This window comes from Mustela putorius, unplaced genomic scaffold (genome assembly GCF_011764305.1).
Source record: "Mustela putorius furo isolate JIRA1106 unplaced genomic scaffold, ASM1176430v1.1 tig00000174_pilon_pilon_pilon, whole genome shotgun sequence".
Lineage (NCBI taxonomy): Eukaryota > Metazoa > Chordata > Mammalia > Carnivora > Mustelidae > Mustela > Mustela putorius.
Window position 1 is genome coordinate 12,394,683 of NW_025421304.1, and position 16,088 is coordinate 12,410,770.

General features: G+C 53.4%; 1 protein-coding gene across 5 annotated transcripts; it reads right to left on the reverse strand.

The window, feature by feature from the left end:
• Positions 1-22: 22 nt before the first annotated feature.
• Positions 23-12,448, reverse strand: SNX20 (sorting nexin 20). 5 transcript variants are annotated; one of them, XM_045076047.1, is made up of 5 exons: positions 12,308-12,448; positions 10,930-11,475; positions 8,816-8,954; positions 7,180-7,408; positions 23-5,604 (listed from the first exon to the last, which is right to left on the reverse strand). In XM_045076047.1, exons 3-5 carry the CDS (start codon positions 8,911-8,913, stop codon positions 4,936-4,938), a joined length of 996 nt encoding a protein of 331 aa, XP_044931982.1. In that variant the 5' UTR covers positions 8,914-8,954; positions 10,930-11,475; positions 12,308-12,448; the 3' UTR covers positions 23-4,935. The 5 variants fall into 5 exon arrangements, with proteins under 5 accessions (XP_044931982.1, XP_044931981.1, XP_004744214.1 ...); XM_045076046.1 differs by having other exon boundaries at positions 7,180-7,331; positions 12,308-12,447; XM_004744157.3 differs by lacking the exon at positions 10,930-11,475.
• Between the last annotated feature and the right edge of the window lie 3,640 nt (positions 12,449-16,088).

The window sequence follows — 16,088 nt, forward strand, 5'->3', positions numbered from 1 at the left end:
GATAGATACAATTTAATCAAACTCAAATCATACTTTAATTTTATTGTCCACGGTATGATACTATCATGGTGGATACATGTCAGTGGGGGTAAGAGAAACACCAAGAGTGAGCCCTCATGGAAACTATGGACACTGGGCGCTAATGGCGTGTCCATGCAGGTTCATCAGTTGTGACAAATGTTTCATGCTGGTGAAGGATGTGATCATGGGGGAGGCTATGCTTGTGTGGGGACAGGAGCTATGAGGGAAAGCTCTATACCCTCCACTCAATTTTCTCTGTGAACTGAAAACTGATCTAAAAAAAACAACAACCACAAAGTCTATTTTAAAATTTGAAAAGCGGCTTACAAAACGTTATGTTGAGACTTCTTTCTGTTGAAGGCTGGTCAAGTTAACAGTGGTGGCCGCACTTTGGGGGCAGGATCTGCCCGGCCTGGCCCCTCAGGAAAGGACATGGGGGCGTTCGGTATATATCCTGCAGACCAGGGGCTTCACAAGTCCCTTGAGGGGGAGCGACTGGGGTTGCCCAGGAGGGAGCCTAGGAGCCTGGTGTTGCTAGAGCCATCTTGTCACCAGGAGGAGAGCTTGTTGAGAGAAAGAGGCAAATCAGGGAAGCAGAACAGAGAAAGCCAGAAAGTGAAAGTTAGAGACCAGATGACAGGGTTTGATTCTTCGGATCCAACTTGGCTTGAAGCTCGTCTATTCCTAGACTTTTCCCATAATAAATTCCTCCCCTGGGTTTCTGTTGCTTGTAACCAAAAGGGTCTGTGCTCCCTAAACACAAGCTCCCAGCTTGCTCACTTTGCAACGAGTCAGTCACTGGAGATGGATGATGGCACAATGTAGCTTGCCAGGCATATCTGGCAACACTTGGAACCCTTCCTTGCAGTGGGTATTGCCTGCGCACATCAGGGAAGAGGCATCCTGGGCCTGCCCCCTCTCTGGGCTCAGACCTCCACTAAGGGTCCCCAGGGACAGAGGAGTCTCCTGCCTTGGGGGTGCTTCTGTTTTCCCTCTACCTAAAATTCTCCCCTCTCCGTGCTGCAGTGGCCGCCCCCTTAGCCTTCCCTGTGGCTCCCTTAAACACCTCCTCCTCTGAGAAGGCTTCCCTGACTACCTGGCTGCTGAGGGAGATTCTGTCTCAGCTTCTGTTTGCTCGGTGAATGACTCCTTTCTAACCTCGATGGGGTCAGCCCTGGGGCTGTGCCATTCACCACTGTGTCCCCAGTTCTTGGCAGAATCTAGCAAAATAATAGGAGTGTTGTCAGTCACCATTTACTGAGAAAATGAGAATATGCATGGAGAGATGGATACGGGCCAAGAGACTATTCTGGGTGCAGACCATGATGGTAGGGCTCTGTGCAATACCTCTGTGGGGGAGCAGGGTTTTCTTGCTCATACAAGGCATACAGTGACACCAACCAGAGGACATACTATAAGTTCACTAGAATTTTCCTTCCAGTTGGAGGGGGGGGGGGGCTCTGACCTGAAATCGGTTATGAAGCCAGGAGCTGGAATGTAGGTTTTGCCTCCCAAGTGAGGTGTTGAAAGTCGAGGATGTCAGGGCACCTGGGTGGCTCAGTCACTTACTTAGGCTCAGGTCATGATCTCAGGGTCCTGAGATGGAGTCCGGAATTGGGCTCCTTGCTCAGCGGGGAGTCTGCTTCTCCCTCTCCCTCTGCTGCTCCCCCTGCTTGTTCTCTCTCTCTCTGTCAAATAAATAAATAAAATCTTAAAAAAGAAAGACAGACAGACAGAAAGCAAGCCAGCCAAGGATGTCAGTCAAAGTCAAAACCAGGCCCATGACTGAGGAGCTGGAAAGCCAGAAGGGCTGAATACAGGGCTGGGGGTTGGGGGAACCAGGGCCCCACGCCCAGCAGCAGGGAGCAAGATCCAGATAGGAGGGGAGAATGCACAGACCACAGTGAACAATCCAGTCCACATGGTCAGAAACTTGTTTCCTCTTGTGGTATTTTCCAGTCCTTCTGAGTAAATCAAAGACAAGTCTCAGCTTAGTGATGACGGGTCCCTAACACCTGTCTCTCTGTTTCTTTTAACAAAGAACCTCTGGCAGCCTCACGTTCAAGGCCCGTGGCAGACAAAGGCCTGTGAGATGTAATAAGGGCAATAGGTTTCATTGTGTTGATTTTTAGAGCTACCTTTCTAATTATAGCAAGTGATTCTGATTTTCCATTTAGAGTGGTAATCGGAAGTTTCTTTTTCAAAGAAATTTCCATAAGCGTAAGGGGGACTGCTGGAAGGAAAAACGGCAAGTGGATGATGGAACAGGTGGCGGCATTGTGGGGCCCCAAGGGGAGGGGGCGTGTGGCTGAGCCGGAGGATGCTGGGAAGGCAGCGCTTGGCTGAGTTGCCGCAGGAGGGACAGGAAGCATCTGGAGAGCCTCTGAGCAAGTACCCCTCCCCCACTAGCAGGTGGGATTGCAACTGGGTTTGCTACATGGGGGCGGAGTTACAGCCAAAGGAACTTCCAGAGCCCACCCTGAACTGAGCCTCCAGGCCAGCCGGCCCTGGCCCAAGTCTCCAGACTCTGGGAGCACCCCCAGGTCTGGCTGGGTGACCCCCAATGGCCTCTTGGAATTCCAGCCCTTATTCTGTCTGTCCTGCCTGCCAGACCATGTCACTTGGAGGTGGACATCCCAGGCCTGGGGCTGGAGCTCTCCCTGTCTCCTGTGTGACCTTGAGGGAGTTCCTTCTCCAGGCCTGTTTCCACCTAGGAACAGAGATAAGTGAAATGATCTTGAAGGGCCCTTAAGGATGAGAGGACCAGGAACATACCCTTAGTACCTCCTCTCCCCTCCAAAGTCGGGCTCAGTGGGAAAGGCACGGGGGGGGGGCAGTGTCACACTGATCCGAGTTTAATTTCCTATTCCACCCATGGTGAACGGTGGGCCCTTAGGCATGTTACTTCACCTGTCAGGGGTGTCTGTGTCTTCATCAGTAAGAAGGGATAAGGATATCTCCTGAGAAGAGCGGGACCAGCAGTGATGAGCAAAGCCCGGGACACACAGCTGGGCTCTGAAGGTGCTGGGAGGCTCAGGGTTTTCATGCACAGGTGGCCTGTGGCAGTGCCCCTCCTCCCGTTCTGGCTTGGGGTCAGGCAAGAGACCCAGATCCCGGGCACAGGGGCTCATCGGGTCATCTGATCCCAGCTTACAGGAGGCCTTCACGGGTACAAGCCCCCTCAGGCTTAGGGCATGAGTCCCCAGAGTGGGGTTCCTGGATTGGGTGAGGCTGGTATGGTGCTCCCACCTGGAGCTCCCTGGGGAGGGGACACGTGGACGGGAAGAAGCCTGGGTGGGGAGAAGACAGGTAGAGCTTATGACCTTGTAGGTTCCTTCTACCCCATATTATAGGCTTTTTAAAAACTTCTCTCTATATATTACGCATGCATATCACATGCCTATTAAACTGCCCGTGTTGGGCACTTTTTCCTTCTGAGCGACTGTTTGGGACACCTGAGATCCTGAGATCGATGGTGTTTTACATCTGATGAAATGACTTACACAGGAACATCTTCTTCATTATAAAGAGAGTCACGGCCTTTTATTTTTCCACAGAACACTTTAACTTTCTCTCTCAAGAGGTCCAACATCTCCCATGCAAAGTGTCCTTCTCCCAGAATAAATTGAGAGACCCGAAGCTTTCTTTGTCCCTAAGTGTCAGGTTGGTTTCTCGCCTCCAGAGTGGAGCCTGGTAGGGCCATTCCAGATGCTACCACATGGTGTCGCTGTTGAACACATTCTGGTGCAGTTTGGTCAATGCCTGTTCACCTCTAGAGTGGTCTCTTTTTCCAGCGGGATCCCTACATAGGTCAAGCTGGTGCCCCACATGAAGATGCAGAGCAACTGCCTCTTTATTTCACTCTCATAAGCTCAGCCAGATGGTTTAGGTCTTCAGGACCTTTAGTCTCAAACACACATTGCCCCAAACCAGGCTGGACCATCGGCTTCAAGCCCAATGTTGAACCTAGGTTATCGGTCTGGTCTCCCCTCCACTCTGGGCTCCTGGTGTCCTTTCCTGACAGCGGACCTCAGTCAAGGGCATTCCAGCCCATCGGAGAGGTTCCAAGAACATTGTCCTTCAAATGGGGGAGGTGTTAAGCATTCAGTCTCACCCTGCTGGGTATCACTCCCCTCCCTCGGGGCCACATCTGTGTAACTCATGGAGCCTCGTCAAGGGCCATGTGCCTTATAAATGAAAACGCACTTGGACTCCAAGTTACAGCATCCTGACCAGAGAATTGTTGGCCAATTCCCTTCCTACCAACGCCTTGTTTCACAGACTCTTGTGACAGGATGACGTTCTAGCCCAGGGTCCTCCCACCCTTGAAAGGGTGACCTACAGGGGACAAAGCTGGCCTCGAAGAGCCGTGGGTGAACTTTTGTTTATCTGAGTTGGGTCTACACACCGAGAAGGAAGAGCTGGAATGGTTAGGACCATGGTGGGGATCTGGGCAGGCAATCTCGAGGGAGGAGGAGCAGAGAGGGAAGACAGGGCAGCTGGTGAGACTGTTTGGAGGAAGGGGCTTAAACTTTGTCCACAGCGTGCAATGCAAACCACCCCCTCCAGCGACCCCTGAAAGCATCAGAAAGCTGGATCTCACTCTCTGGCACTTTGGCAGCTGGGTTTGTGGTTTCCAGATGAGGTGAGTCTGACATCAAAGGCACCCAGGACACAGGCAGAGGCTTCTGAGGACCCCAGGAGGGGTGGGGTGGGGTGGGGGGAGCACTCCTGGGATCCACACAGATGCAGACATGGAGGACCAGAGGAGAGGCTTGTCCAAAGTGTCACCCAGCAAGTTCAAGCCTCAAGTGGCTCCTCCCACTAAACACTCCCCTCCAACAGTCCGTGTCCCCTCCCCACCACCCCGCCATGGCCACGATGCCCAGTCTCCAGCCTACCCGTCAGTGAGACTCAGTACAGATACTCCCGGACTGTGAGCTCCTTCAGCGTGAAGCCCCAGGGGCTGGGCTGGCGGAGCTGGCTCTCCTGCAGCTTCTCCTGCAGTGACACGAAGTCCTTGCCCAGCTCGTAGGCCAGGCGGATCATGGCGTCCAGCAGGGGGGCGTAGTAGCGGTGGCCCTCCCGGGCCTGCAGGCACTGCAGCGCCCTCTCCCCGGCTGCGAAGGCCTCGGCGGGGCGCTCCAGGTCCCGGTGGCACACGAGCATGGCGCACAGAGCCGGCACCACCATCACCGGGCAGTGGGCCGTCAGCTTCTCCTGCAGGGGCACCACGCGCACCAGGATATCCAGGGCCCGGCCGTACTGTCCCCCGCGCAGGCAGCCGAACGCCTCCCGGAGCTCGGGCCGCGTGAGGAAGTCGATGAATTCGCGGGAGCGCCGCACGCAGCGGATGGCATAGAGCAGGGTCAGGTATTCCTTGAAGGCCAGCTTGCGCTCGGAGATCATCTCCTCGGTGAAGTTGCCTACCAGATGCTTCTTGGGGAAGGCGATGTCTTCGATCTCTTCCCTGAACGTCTTGAGGAGGTTTTTCTGGAGCATCTCGAAGTCTGAATAGCGCCTTTCCAGCACGGCTTTGTTGCTGTCAAAACTCCCTGTCTGGATAACGACGATTTGGTACATCTGCGTTGCGGGGGGGGGAGAGAGAGAGAGAGAGAGAGAGAGAGAGCATTTGACTACATCCTAATGGGAAGTTTTTCACTGGCAGAGTGAGCCCTGGCAAATAAAAATGATGATGAACATCATTTAAAGCAGACCTCGGGGGCACCTGGGTGGCTCAGTGGGTTAAGCCGCTGCCTTCTGCTAAGGTCACGATCTCAGAGTCCTGGGATCGAGTCCCCCATTGGGCTCTCTGCTCAGCAGGGAGCCTGCTTCCTTCTCTCTCTCTGCCTGCCTCTCTGTCTACTTGTGATCTCTCTCTGTCAAATAAATAAATAAAATCTTAAAAAAAAAAAAAAGCAGACCTCGAAAATGGGTTATCCTTCTATGTAATTCTGTTATAAATTGCCATCAGCATTTGCGGAGCTATAAAAGCGATCGGTGACAAGAGGCCACCTGAGAATAACAAACCCAGTGGCTCGGAGGCATCTTGGGGGACCAGGAGCACCGAAGCAGGTGGCACGGGGGGCCCCGGGGGTGCTCCGGGCTTTCCATCGTCAAAATGGGGCCTCGGGTCCCTGACTCAGGGAGCTGGGAGTTGAGCTGTGTTTCCCCAGAAAACGACCGGTGAGAGATGGTTTGGGGCCGTAGGCGGGTGGTGAAGTTCTATGGTAAGGAAATGATTGGTTTTCAGGTCTCTTTCAGTTAGAGAATCCTGATGAAGTGTTTCGGTTCCTTGGGTTATAATTCCGGCCCTGCTGCGATCTAGCTGTGCGATCTTAGGCGGGTAATTGCACCATTGGGGACCTCAGTGTGCCCATCCATGAAATGAGAGGGTAGTCATGGCACTTCCCTCGCTGGGTGAGGATGGAATGGGTTAACACTGGGCACCCATGAGGGACTGGGTTCAACCTGCAGTCAGCACTTTAGCACCCACTGTTGGCATTCTGGTCCCAGTTAAGGGGCCAGGTAGGGAACGAAGGTTGAGCCTGGCTCCTACTTGGACCTGAACACCGCCCCCACCGCAGGCTCAAATACCATTTTAGCAGAGAGTGGCGCCCCCAAGCCCAGAGGTTGCAGCGGGACCTGGCACAACCAGCTAGAATCTAACTAACAGCACTTAGCTTTCCTTGTATTTACTTTCAGGATTACCTTTTCTTTGTGCTACGTGATACTGATTTCCCTTTGGAAGATACTGACTTGGTGTTTTTAGAAAGCGATCTGATTTATAGAAAACGAGGTTAATTGTTATTACCTATCATTTTATGCAATATATAATTAATGATTGGGGATATCAAAAACTGTTGAAAGGACGCAGATGGCTGGTTCTGGCTGACATGGAATAAATCTGGGCTAGTTCTTTCTCGGGATCGGGGATCGTGATTCACTGCTGTCCAGTTCTCTCTCTCAGTGTCTCTTAGAGCTTATGGTGCTTAGCACCATACCCAGCGCGCGCACAATCTTGCTTTTTGACTGTTGTCTTCCTTAGAATTCTGTTGGTCAGACTGCATCGGCCCATTTCACAATGGGGCAAGTTGAGGCCCAGGGCCTGGAAGGAAGTGGTGAAAGACTCGCCCTCCCTGCCCTATCTCAGCTTACCACAAACTTGGAGACTTTTCTCTCCTCGATGCGGGCGGACGCGACCTCGAAGAGCAGCTTGATGCGCCTCCAACAGCGTTTCTCCTTCCGCCAGTACTCCTGCAGCTCCCGGGTGGTCATGCTGGAGTTGGGGCTGGGGCTGCCGGGAGCGTCTGGAGGGACGGCACGCGTCAGCCCTTGCACCAGGTCAGGGCGCTTTGGGGACAAGGGTCTGGGGACATGACTGGGTCTGTCGGGGATGGGAAGTCCGAATCTGGAAGCGCTGTGCCTCGCCTCCTCCCCGGCCCCGCCCACCCAGACTCAGGTTCCCGCAAACCCGGCTGCAGCCATCCCACCGCCGGCAACCTGAAATAGCCCCGCGTTCCCCAGCTGGTTTCTCCATTGCGACACGCAGACGCGTGTGTTGCACCATCCACTTCCGGCCTGCAGATTGGCCACTGTGAGACCCATGCTCCTGAAAAGCAGGGATGGTGGCTTGTTCCTTTCTGTACTCCCTAGGGCACTGACACAGTGGTGGGGGTTGGGAACTGAGCACACGCATCAGCTACCAGTGCAGGGAGCTACTGAGAATGCGGGGCTCCTGGCTCCGCGCGGTGGGCCCCTCCCCGATCTCTCATCTCCTTTTCCACATTTCCTGCTTTTGCTTGCACGTGCTACTCCTTCTGCCTTAAATGCCACCTCCTATCTCCCTACCTGGAAAACTCAGTGTCTCTTAGAGCTTACGTGCACCCTGAACCATTGTGATCATCTCGGGAAAGATGAAAATCCTTCCCCACCGAAATGCACTGATCATTGTGCATGTGATTTCAGGAGATATGGAGCCTTGGGTGGGGGGTGGTGGGGGGTGGTGAGGCTTCTCCACTGATGTCCTTCCAGATCCAGGCCATAGGTCACTTCAATGGTCCCCTGGCATTAGAGTTAGAGCCTCCCACCTTGTCCCTACAACCTTTTGCGTTGACATCTTGAATTATTTTTCACAGATCTGTTTCCCCACCAAACTTGAGGGCCAGCAGTGTTGGGCTGATTCCTACACACCCCCCAAGGACAGAGCAGAGAGCAGAGGTTTCATAGGGAAGTATTGAACAACTGCCTGAATGAGTAAATACATTTGCTCCAGGAGATGGCGCTCTGGTGGACACTGTCAGCGCTGGGCAGTGCTGCTTGGCACTCACTGTTCAGAAATGTCCCCACTTGACTTCCTACTGAACGCACTTACGGCTCTCATGCTGGGTCTTTCTTGAGATAAATCATCCTGTTCTGGAGCTGCTCTTGGCGGAGGAAGGATGGATCTGGAGGGCTGGTTAGTAGTAGCCTGGCCTCCTTGCCTCCTGAATGGGACAAGTCTGAGATATGTTCTATAGGGTTTGCCGAGGACTCTTGCTGGGACCAAGCCCAGTTGCCCAAAGCGTCATCACCCTTGATACTGGCTTCCTGCCCTTTCTTTCTTCGCTCCTTTCTTCAGTGTACCCCTCCCCTGCTATGATTCCTGGGACCATCTCCCAGAAGAACAACGGACATCAAATACTTGTGCCAAGTTGAGAAAGCTGCTCCCTCTCCCGTGGCACCCATTGAAGGACCCAATGTTTATATTTTGAATGTCTTCCAATCTCTATCTCTGACCCCACTCCAAGCCCACCTAAGTGCCCTTCGGGTCCTGGACACGGGAGGTCTCGGCCAGTGGCTGATGCTTCCTGCCTGGGCCCTGCTGTGCCCTTGGCTGTGGGTCCTGTCCATCCAGGGCTCCCGGGGTGCTCAAGACGGGCCATGCTCCAAGGCTGCCAGGGGGACAAAAGACAACAATGAGTTCCTGCTGACGTTGGGGTTCCTGGAGGGTCCTGGGGTGCTAGGATCTGTGTCATAGTCCCCATGGCTGAGCCCTCCCCTGCCCACCTAGCTGTCCGCCCAGCTGCCACATGTGTGGCTTGAGTCTACTTCCCCTTTGCTGGACTGATTGGTCCAAGGCCTTCTGTAATTGTTACCATGCTTCTAAGATCAAGTTCTCTGAATCTTAAGTGCAGTGATTTCAAGCCAAGGTAGTGGCTTTAGGGATTACTTGGGAGATAGATGCCAGCCTGTCCTGAAGAACATCCCAATATCCCATTTATGTCCCATGTGTAAATAAAATCTCAGTGCCCCAAGTGAGGGTCTGGGGACGTACGAAGCCTTCCCGTCTGTCTCTCCCTCTTTAAGAAAACACTTACTGACAGTTTGTGGAACACACTTCATAGGCACCTAAGGGCTTCACACCCCCTTAGTTCACACCCACAAAAATCTTCTGTGAATCCCAATCACAGAAGAGGAAACTGAGGTTTAGCCCAAGGTGATGTGGCTGGTGAGCCCGACCCACGAGCAAAGCTGAAAGTCTGTGACATGTCAGTGCGCACGCTCTGCCCTCAACACCCACTCGCTCAATTAACCAAGTCTGTGAGCAGGAGGAGTTTTACCTCCATCTCATGATAAAGGAACCAGGACTTGGAGCTGCCTACGATCCGAAGGCTTGTAGGTGATGCTCAGGATGTATGTGGTACCCTCCTCGGGGCCAGGGGGAGGGCAGCCAGCTGGAGTAGGGGGAGGGAGCTAGATTATGCTGTAACTCTGTCTGCAACCCAGACCCGTGAACAGAGAGGACCGGGTGTCACCAATTCTCTGTGCCTCAGTTTCCCATAAAATGGGTCTAAGAATGGAGCCTGCCTTCATGAGGCTGGCGTGAGGGTTAAGCTGGGGAGACCATGCTCAGAGTCTGCACAAAACCAGACGCTGTATAATAAGTAGTCCCTGCTATTGCTATGGGACACATAATAGTCCTTGCAGAAATATTTGAAGATCAGTGACTCTCCACTAAGGTATAAATTGGAATAGAATTTAACACGTCTGAGGCAAATTAAAAATAGGATGATGAAAAGATTAGCTTGGATGGAGCCAGGAGCTGGGGCAGCCCTTTGGCACAAAAATCCAAAATCAGGGCACCTGGGTGGCTCATCCAGTTAAGTGTCTGCCTTCAGCTCAGGTCATGATCCCAGGGTCCTCGGATCGAGTCCCACATCGGGCTCCCTGCTCGGTGGAGAGCCTGCTTCTCCCTTTCCTTCTGCCTGCCACTACCTCTGCTTGTGCTCACTCTCCCTCTGTGTCAAATAAATAAAGTCTTAAAAAAAAAAAAATCCAAAATCAGAAGTGTGAGATTTGAGGGAGCTCTAAGGGGCACATGGGGCAGAGCTGGGACACAAACTCTGTTGGCCTGCTCTGCCCTATTCCTGGCTCCGTGTCTGAACCCGTCCCGTGTCTCAACCCTTCTGCTGACTATAGCCTTGAGGGGTGGGACTCCTGCTGCTGTAACGGAGTCCCAGCTCTGTCCCTGGGCATGACCGAGCCCATCCCAGCTCCACGACTGCAGGCCCCCCTTGAACAGGCCTGGCTTGGGGAGAGCTGAGGTCAGCTGGGGCCAGGGTTCCTCCTTCGGGGGGCAGCTCTTGCTTGCTCAGGTGAAAGGAACCCTGGGCCACTCTCCAGGTGGTCCTGTGCTGTTGCCCAGTGCGTGTCTCTCCAGGACCCTTCCTCCAATTTACTTTATATGGATGGGAAACTGAGGCACAGAGCAAGGGTGTGGCTGGCCCAGGGCTGCACACACTTGAGCCACTAGGGCCTGCATGCCTCATTTGCTGCTTCTCCCCTTGAGGGGTCAGGACTTCCATCCTGACCAGCTGTGGGTCTGTATGCAAGTTACTCAGTATCTCCAGGCCTCAGTGTCCCCACCTGAGAAGTGTGGCTGCAGGCTCCGTCTTGCTGACTAGGCATGGAGGGTGGGGACGCGTTCTCTAGAGCCTGGTGGGTGCCCAGGTGGAGTAGTGAGTGGTCTTCATGCTCTATTACCTAATGGGCTCTGGGTGGCCTAGGTTCTTGGAAGCCCAATGCTTCCCATGGGCACTCCTAACTCCTCAGTTGGCTCATCTGTAGAATGGGTGATGGTGAGCCTCAGTTGTCCCGGCCCTTCCAGCTCTGCTGTCCTGTTCAGGCAGCTGGTGCCAGGTCACAAGAAGGGCACAGTTTTCCCAGAGACCCCAGGAATCATGGCCTTGGCCGAACGCACCAGTCAAGACCTGGGAAAGCTGAGCACGACCCCAGGGGGCTTTGAATAAAAGTCAAATTCAGCAGTCAAAGCCACTTCCCTCATGTTTTCTCTTATAGGGTTTTCCGGGAGTCACCATGAGGGGAGTGAAAAGGAGAAAGGTATTCATTCATTGGTGCATGGACAGAGTCTTGGTCATCTTCCCCTTCCTCTCTAGGCCTCAGTCTCCTCATCTGTGAAATGGGGAAAACAGCCTGTCACGCCAAAAGCTGTTTGGGGACAACCACACATGGGGTTTTGTGGGTACTTCTCTCCTCTGTCCATACCCTGTACAGCAAAGATTTCTAGATTTCTAGATTTGACTAGACAATCCTACAAATGTTGGAGTTGGGTAGGGGTCCTGTGCTTGGCCCAGGAGACAGAGAGGCTTCCCAGCCCCCTCCCCGTCCTGCTGTGTGTGCAGACATTTTGCTTCTTCCCTCCCAGGCCTCTCCTCCCTCTGAGGGCTGCCTGCCATGGCCAGGCCTTCTTCTGATGGCTATACCGGGCCACCTTGAGAGCCCATGCTACCTTCCTGAGGGGGCTGCAGAGGACTTTCCATCAGAGTGAGGGATCCCGGACCCTGGGGGGCACACTCCCATTTGGGACTCTCCCAGGTGCTGGGAGCTTGTAACAAGCAGGTTTCCTGGCTCTTGACATAGGAGAGTCCCACCTGGCAGGTCTGGGAATGGGCCCCGGATTCTGCATTTTGCACAAGTGCCCAGAGGCTATGCTGACACAGGGGTTCCCTGGCACCACTTTTTGAGAAACACAGGTGTGGTGGCTTATTCCCCTGCCTCAAGAGGGGTCATAGAAGTAGCTCAAAAGAATCGAGGTGATGGAAGTTCGGGGAGCTGCTTCCTGCTCTAACCCAATGAGCTAAGGAGAGCCCCACACAGAGCGGCTGTCACCAACCCTTCCCTACCCCGCCCTGCCCCCAACAGGTACTGAAGGAGGGCCGCAGGGGGAGGGGGCTCAGACCACAGGGAGGGCAGAGCCCCACTGAGGTTGGGATCAAACACTGACCTGAAGCCTCTCTGGTCCTGTGTGGGTCCAGGGGTCTGGGGGGAGTGTCACATGGCCGCCTTCAGCCCCCCTCGGTTCCAGGCTCCAGCGAGCTGCTGCTTTTAAGTTCCCCGTTTGAAAACAGGAAATAGGCTATGTGACCCGCTCTTGGTGCCCCAGCCCATTGGCTGATGACAGACAATATATATGATCCCCACTGACAGGTGGCCTCACAGGGCAGGGGTGGGGCAGGACGGGGCAAGGCAGGGCCAGGCCTGAGGGATCCACTTCTGAGGGATCTAGATGGGCCTCACATAGCCTTGCAACGAGCTTGGCTGTCCCTCAGAGTCGCAGATGGTCTCTGGCATTCCAGCAGCATCCCCTATCCCGCTTTAACATTCATTATCCTCCCCTGCGAGCTAGGCCTGAGGGGGGTCTTCATGCTCCACTGACAAGTGCGGAAACAGAGGTTTGGAGCACAGAGCTGCAGGGATCAGAGCCAGTGCCTGGTATGGAAGGGAATTGGGGTAAACTCACAGTTCCATTTGGTGCCTTTCTCTGGGCAAAACTGCATTCACCTCTCCCAACAGAAAGTACCGGGGAAGTCAGAGCTCTGGGCTGTGATATGATTCACAGCCACGAGTATTTGTGACCTTGAGGGTAGGAGACTGGAACAAAACAAAACAAAACAAAAAAAACCCGACACTTGCCAAGAAGGCCACCATGTATCTCTTCTGAGCTAGGATCCTCTCCTTCCCCGTTAGAGGCAGTCCCACTCAGAATTCTAACCGGGGTCCCTTCTTTGCTTTTCTTTGTAAATGGCAACCTATGAACAGACCCCGAAACAACAGAGTTTAATTGTACCTACCTTGGAATTGTATATACATTGAGCCACACATAGAGTTGGTAGCTTTGGTGACTTGTTTCCTTCTTTCAACATTTCTGTGCATAAGATGCATCTGTTTGTGTGTGTGCATGGCTGGAGTTTTTTCATTTTTGTTGTTGTGTTGCTACATTATTTGAATACATCATTATTTCACTTTTTTTTTTTTTTTGGTCTGTGAATACTCATTTGGGTTGTTTCTGTTTTGGCCACTGTGATCAATGCTTCCATGTTTATCCAAGCACCCATGCTTCTGAAGGTGAAATCCCTGGGTCTTAGATTATGAACCGCTGAATAGCTTTGGACTCTGCTGGATCACAGCAAACGCTCCCCGCCCACCCCTCCGCTCCCCTTGGCTGTGGTCTTGGTGTTCCCAGGCACCACCGCAGTGCCTGTGACTTTTAGGTGCTCTGCAACGCCCCCCTACACTGGATGCGGTCAGTATTTTTTTTTATTGTAGTCCTTCCAGTGGGCGTGTCGTGGTGTCTCATTATGATTTTTGAGTTGCCTTTCTCTAATGAGGAGTGACATGTAGCATCTTTTCGTGGGCTTAGTTTCTATCCTTCTATCCTCTGTTCCAGTGCTCATTTTAAAAGAAGAGCGAATTAATGAATTAATTTAGGGGGGCGGGGAAGAGGGAGAGAGAGAGAGAGAATCACCAGCAGCTGACTCCATGCTCAGTGCAGAGCCGGAACTGAGACTCGATCTCACGACCCTGAGACCATGACCTGAGCTGAAATCTAGAGAGGGATGCTTCCCAGACTGAGCCCTCCCACGTTGCTCACGGCTTCTTTTCTTCATGGTTTGTAGGTGTTTTTCATGCATTCGTTTGGATCTACGTGGTTTTCAGTGTTCTGTCTCATCCTGTGGCTTGCACTGTACTTTTTTTTTTTTTTTAAAAGATTTTTATTTATTTATTTGACAGATCACAAGTAGGCAGAGAGGCAGGCAGGGCAGAGAGAGAGGAGGAAGCAGTCTCCCCACTAAGCAGAGAGCCCGATGTGGGGCTCGATCCCAGGAACTGGGATCATGACCTGAGCCGAAGGCAGAGGCTTTAACCCACTGAGCCACCCAGGTGCCCCTGCACTGTACTTTCTAAATATGGTCTTTGGATGAACGCAAGTTGCCAACTTGAAAGTATTCAATCTTATCAGTCTTGGCTTTCACAGGTACCTTAAAACCGTGGAGAGATTTCTCTTCCATTGTTCTTTCTCGTTGATTCTGCAACACCTTGGCAAGCCACTGGGAGGTTTAAGCAGAGTTGGGACGCAGAAGGCACTTCAAACACTTCTGGTCCTTAGCAACCACGGAAGAAGGTGTTGGCCCCTTCTGATGTTCTCATCACCTTTCCAGTGTGCCTTTCTTATTTGGGGTTCTCTAATGCCCGTAGAGTAGTTGTTCATGTATGGCGTGAGGTAGGAGGCCCTGTGCTTTCCCTGCATGTCTACCGGTCTTGTTTATTGAAATGGCCACCAGGTCCCGCGGCTGGGCAGTGCTGTCACTATGGAAAGGGTATCCATGTATGTCAGGGTGTGGGGACGCTCGAGGGGCGTAGCCTGAACTGTGTGCCTCTGGCTGGCAGGCCGGTGAAGGGCCGTACCTCACTCACCTCTGCCCCTCACCACCCCCAAGAGGGCCAGGCATGGCTGGGGGGATGCGGGCTCTGTATCCTTCTCCCATCTGCCTGGGCCTGGAGTCTTCGGGCCTCTCACCCAGCAGCCAGCCGATGTGGGGGAGGGGTGTGTGGAAGCTGCTGCTTCCTCTTCTGGGTGCAGGAGGTGTTCTCCGGAAACCCCCGAACACGCAGGGGTGTCTGGCTGGTGTGGGAAGGATTGAGCTGGCCCAGGGTGGCCACGGTTGGCCCCCGGCTGGCTGTTGGCTCCCCTGGGCCACACAGAGCTGTGTGTGGTAGAGAAGGGCAGGCGAGGCCCTGTTAACATGGGGGCAAAGACGGGGTGTCCCCCCCACCCCACTGTCAGGCTGACACCAAAGCCTGAGGAAAGGGCACCACAAGTAAATGCTAGCATCTCAGAGTCTGGGTGTCTCTTCCAGTATTCAGACAACTTGGACCTTTTCAGTGACTTCCTCCCACAGACAGAGTTAAGTCCAGACTCCCTCCGGAGGCCTCCTGACCTGCCACTTGCTCACTTCCTGACCTCGCCCTGTGCCACACCCAGCATTGCCACACGCCAGCCTGCCCGGGCTGCTCTCTCGGCCTCAGCCTGCCTGGTGTCCTGTCCTCGTGGTCCCTTCAGCCAGCAGCAGCCCTTTCTTGGTTCTTTCCACAACTGGTTCTTTCTCATTCTATGGCTCGGTTGTCCCTCCTTGGCGTGACCCTCCCTGACCCCTCTGTTAAGATCTACCATTACTTTGCTTCTTTGCCAGTCTCAAATGCCATGATGACGGAGACTTTGCCTGTGTCAGCATTGTGTCCCAAGTGCCTTCCCCAGTGCCTGCTACATAGTGGGCGTTCAGCAGTAGTGCGAGACACGGGCGATTGGGTGCCTGCAGAGAAGGGGCGATTGGACCCATGACTCACGTGTGAGCTCGGCAGGCCACCACCCCTCTCTGAATCTGCTTTCCCTAATTGCAACCTGCACCACTCCTAGCACCACTGGGCAAGTAACTGAAGGGTGGGCACTACCCCTCACCACGGCTCCAGGTGTCTGGTGAACTTGACACTCCAACACTGACATACCCCCTTTGATAAAGGTGTGTCCCCACAAGTGTGGCAAAGAAAACCCGAACTGGTGAGGTGTTCATGAGGTGTTCATAGGTGATGCAAAATTGGGTCATGTCTATCTTGTTTTCCTGTAGCTGGGTGGATACACAGAAACCTTTCAAAACTCTCAAAGGTTCCAGGGCACCTGGGTAGCTCATTTGGTTGAGTGTCCGACTCTTGGTTCCAACTCAGGTGGT

What these genes read in the sequence shown, in the direction of transcription:
- SNX20 (XM_045076046.1), bottom strand. Translation starts at nt 10,971, where the DNA reads ATGCCTAGTCAGCAAGACGGAGCCTGCAGCCACACTTCTCAG. An exon ending in CCTGCAGCCACACTTCTCAG is followed by an intron (nt 8,955 to 10,929) that starts GTGGGGACACTG and finishes TCCCCCTGGCAG; the next exon opens with CCTTGGAGCATGGCCCGTCT. An exon ending in GAAAAGTCTCCAAGTTTGTG is followed by an intron (nt 5,605 to 7,179) that starts GTAAGCTGAGAT and finishes CCCGCAACGCAG; the next exon opens with ATGTACCAAATCGTCGTTAT.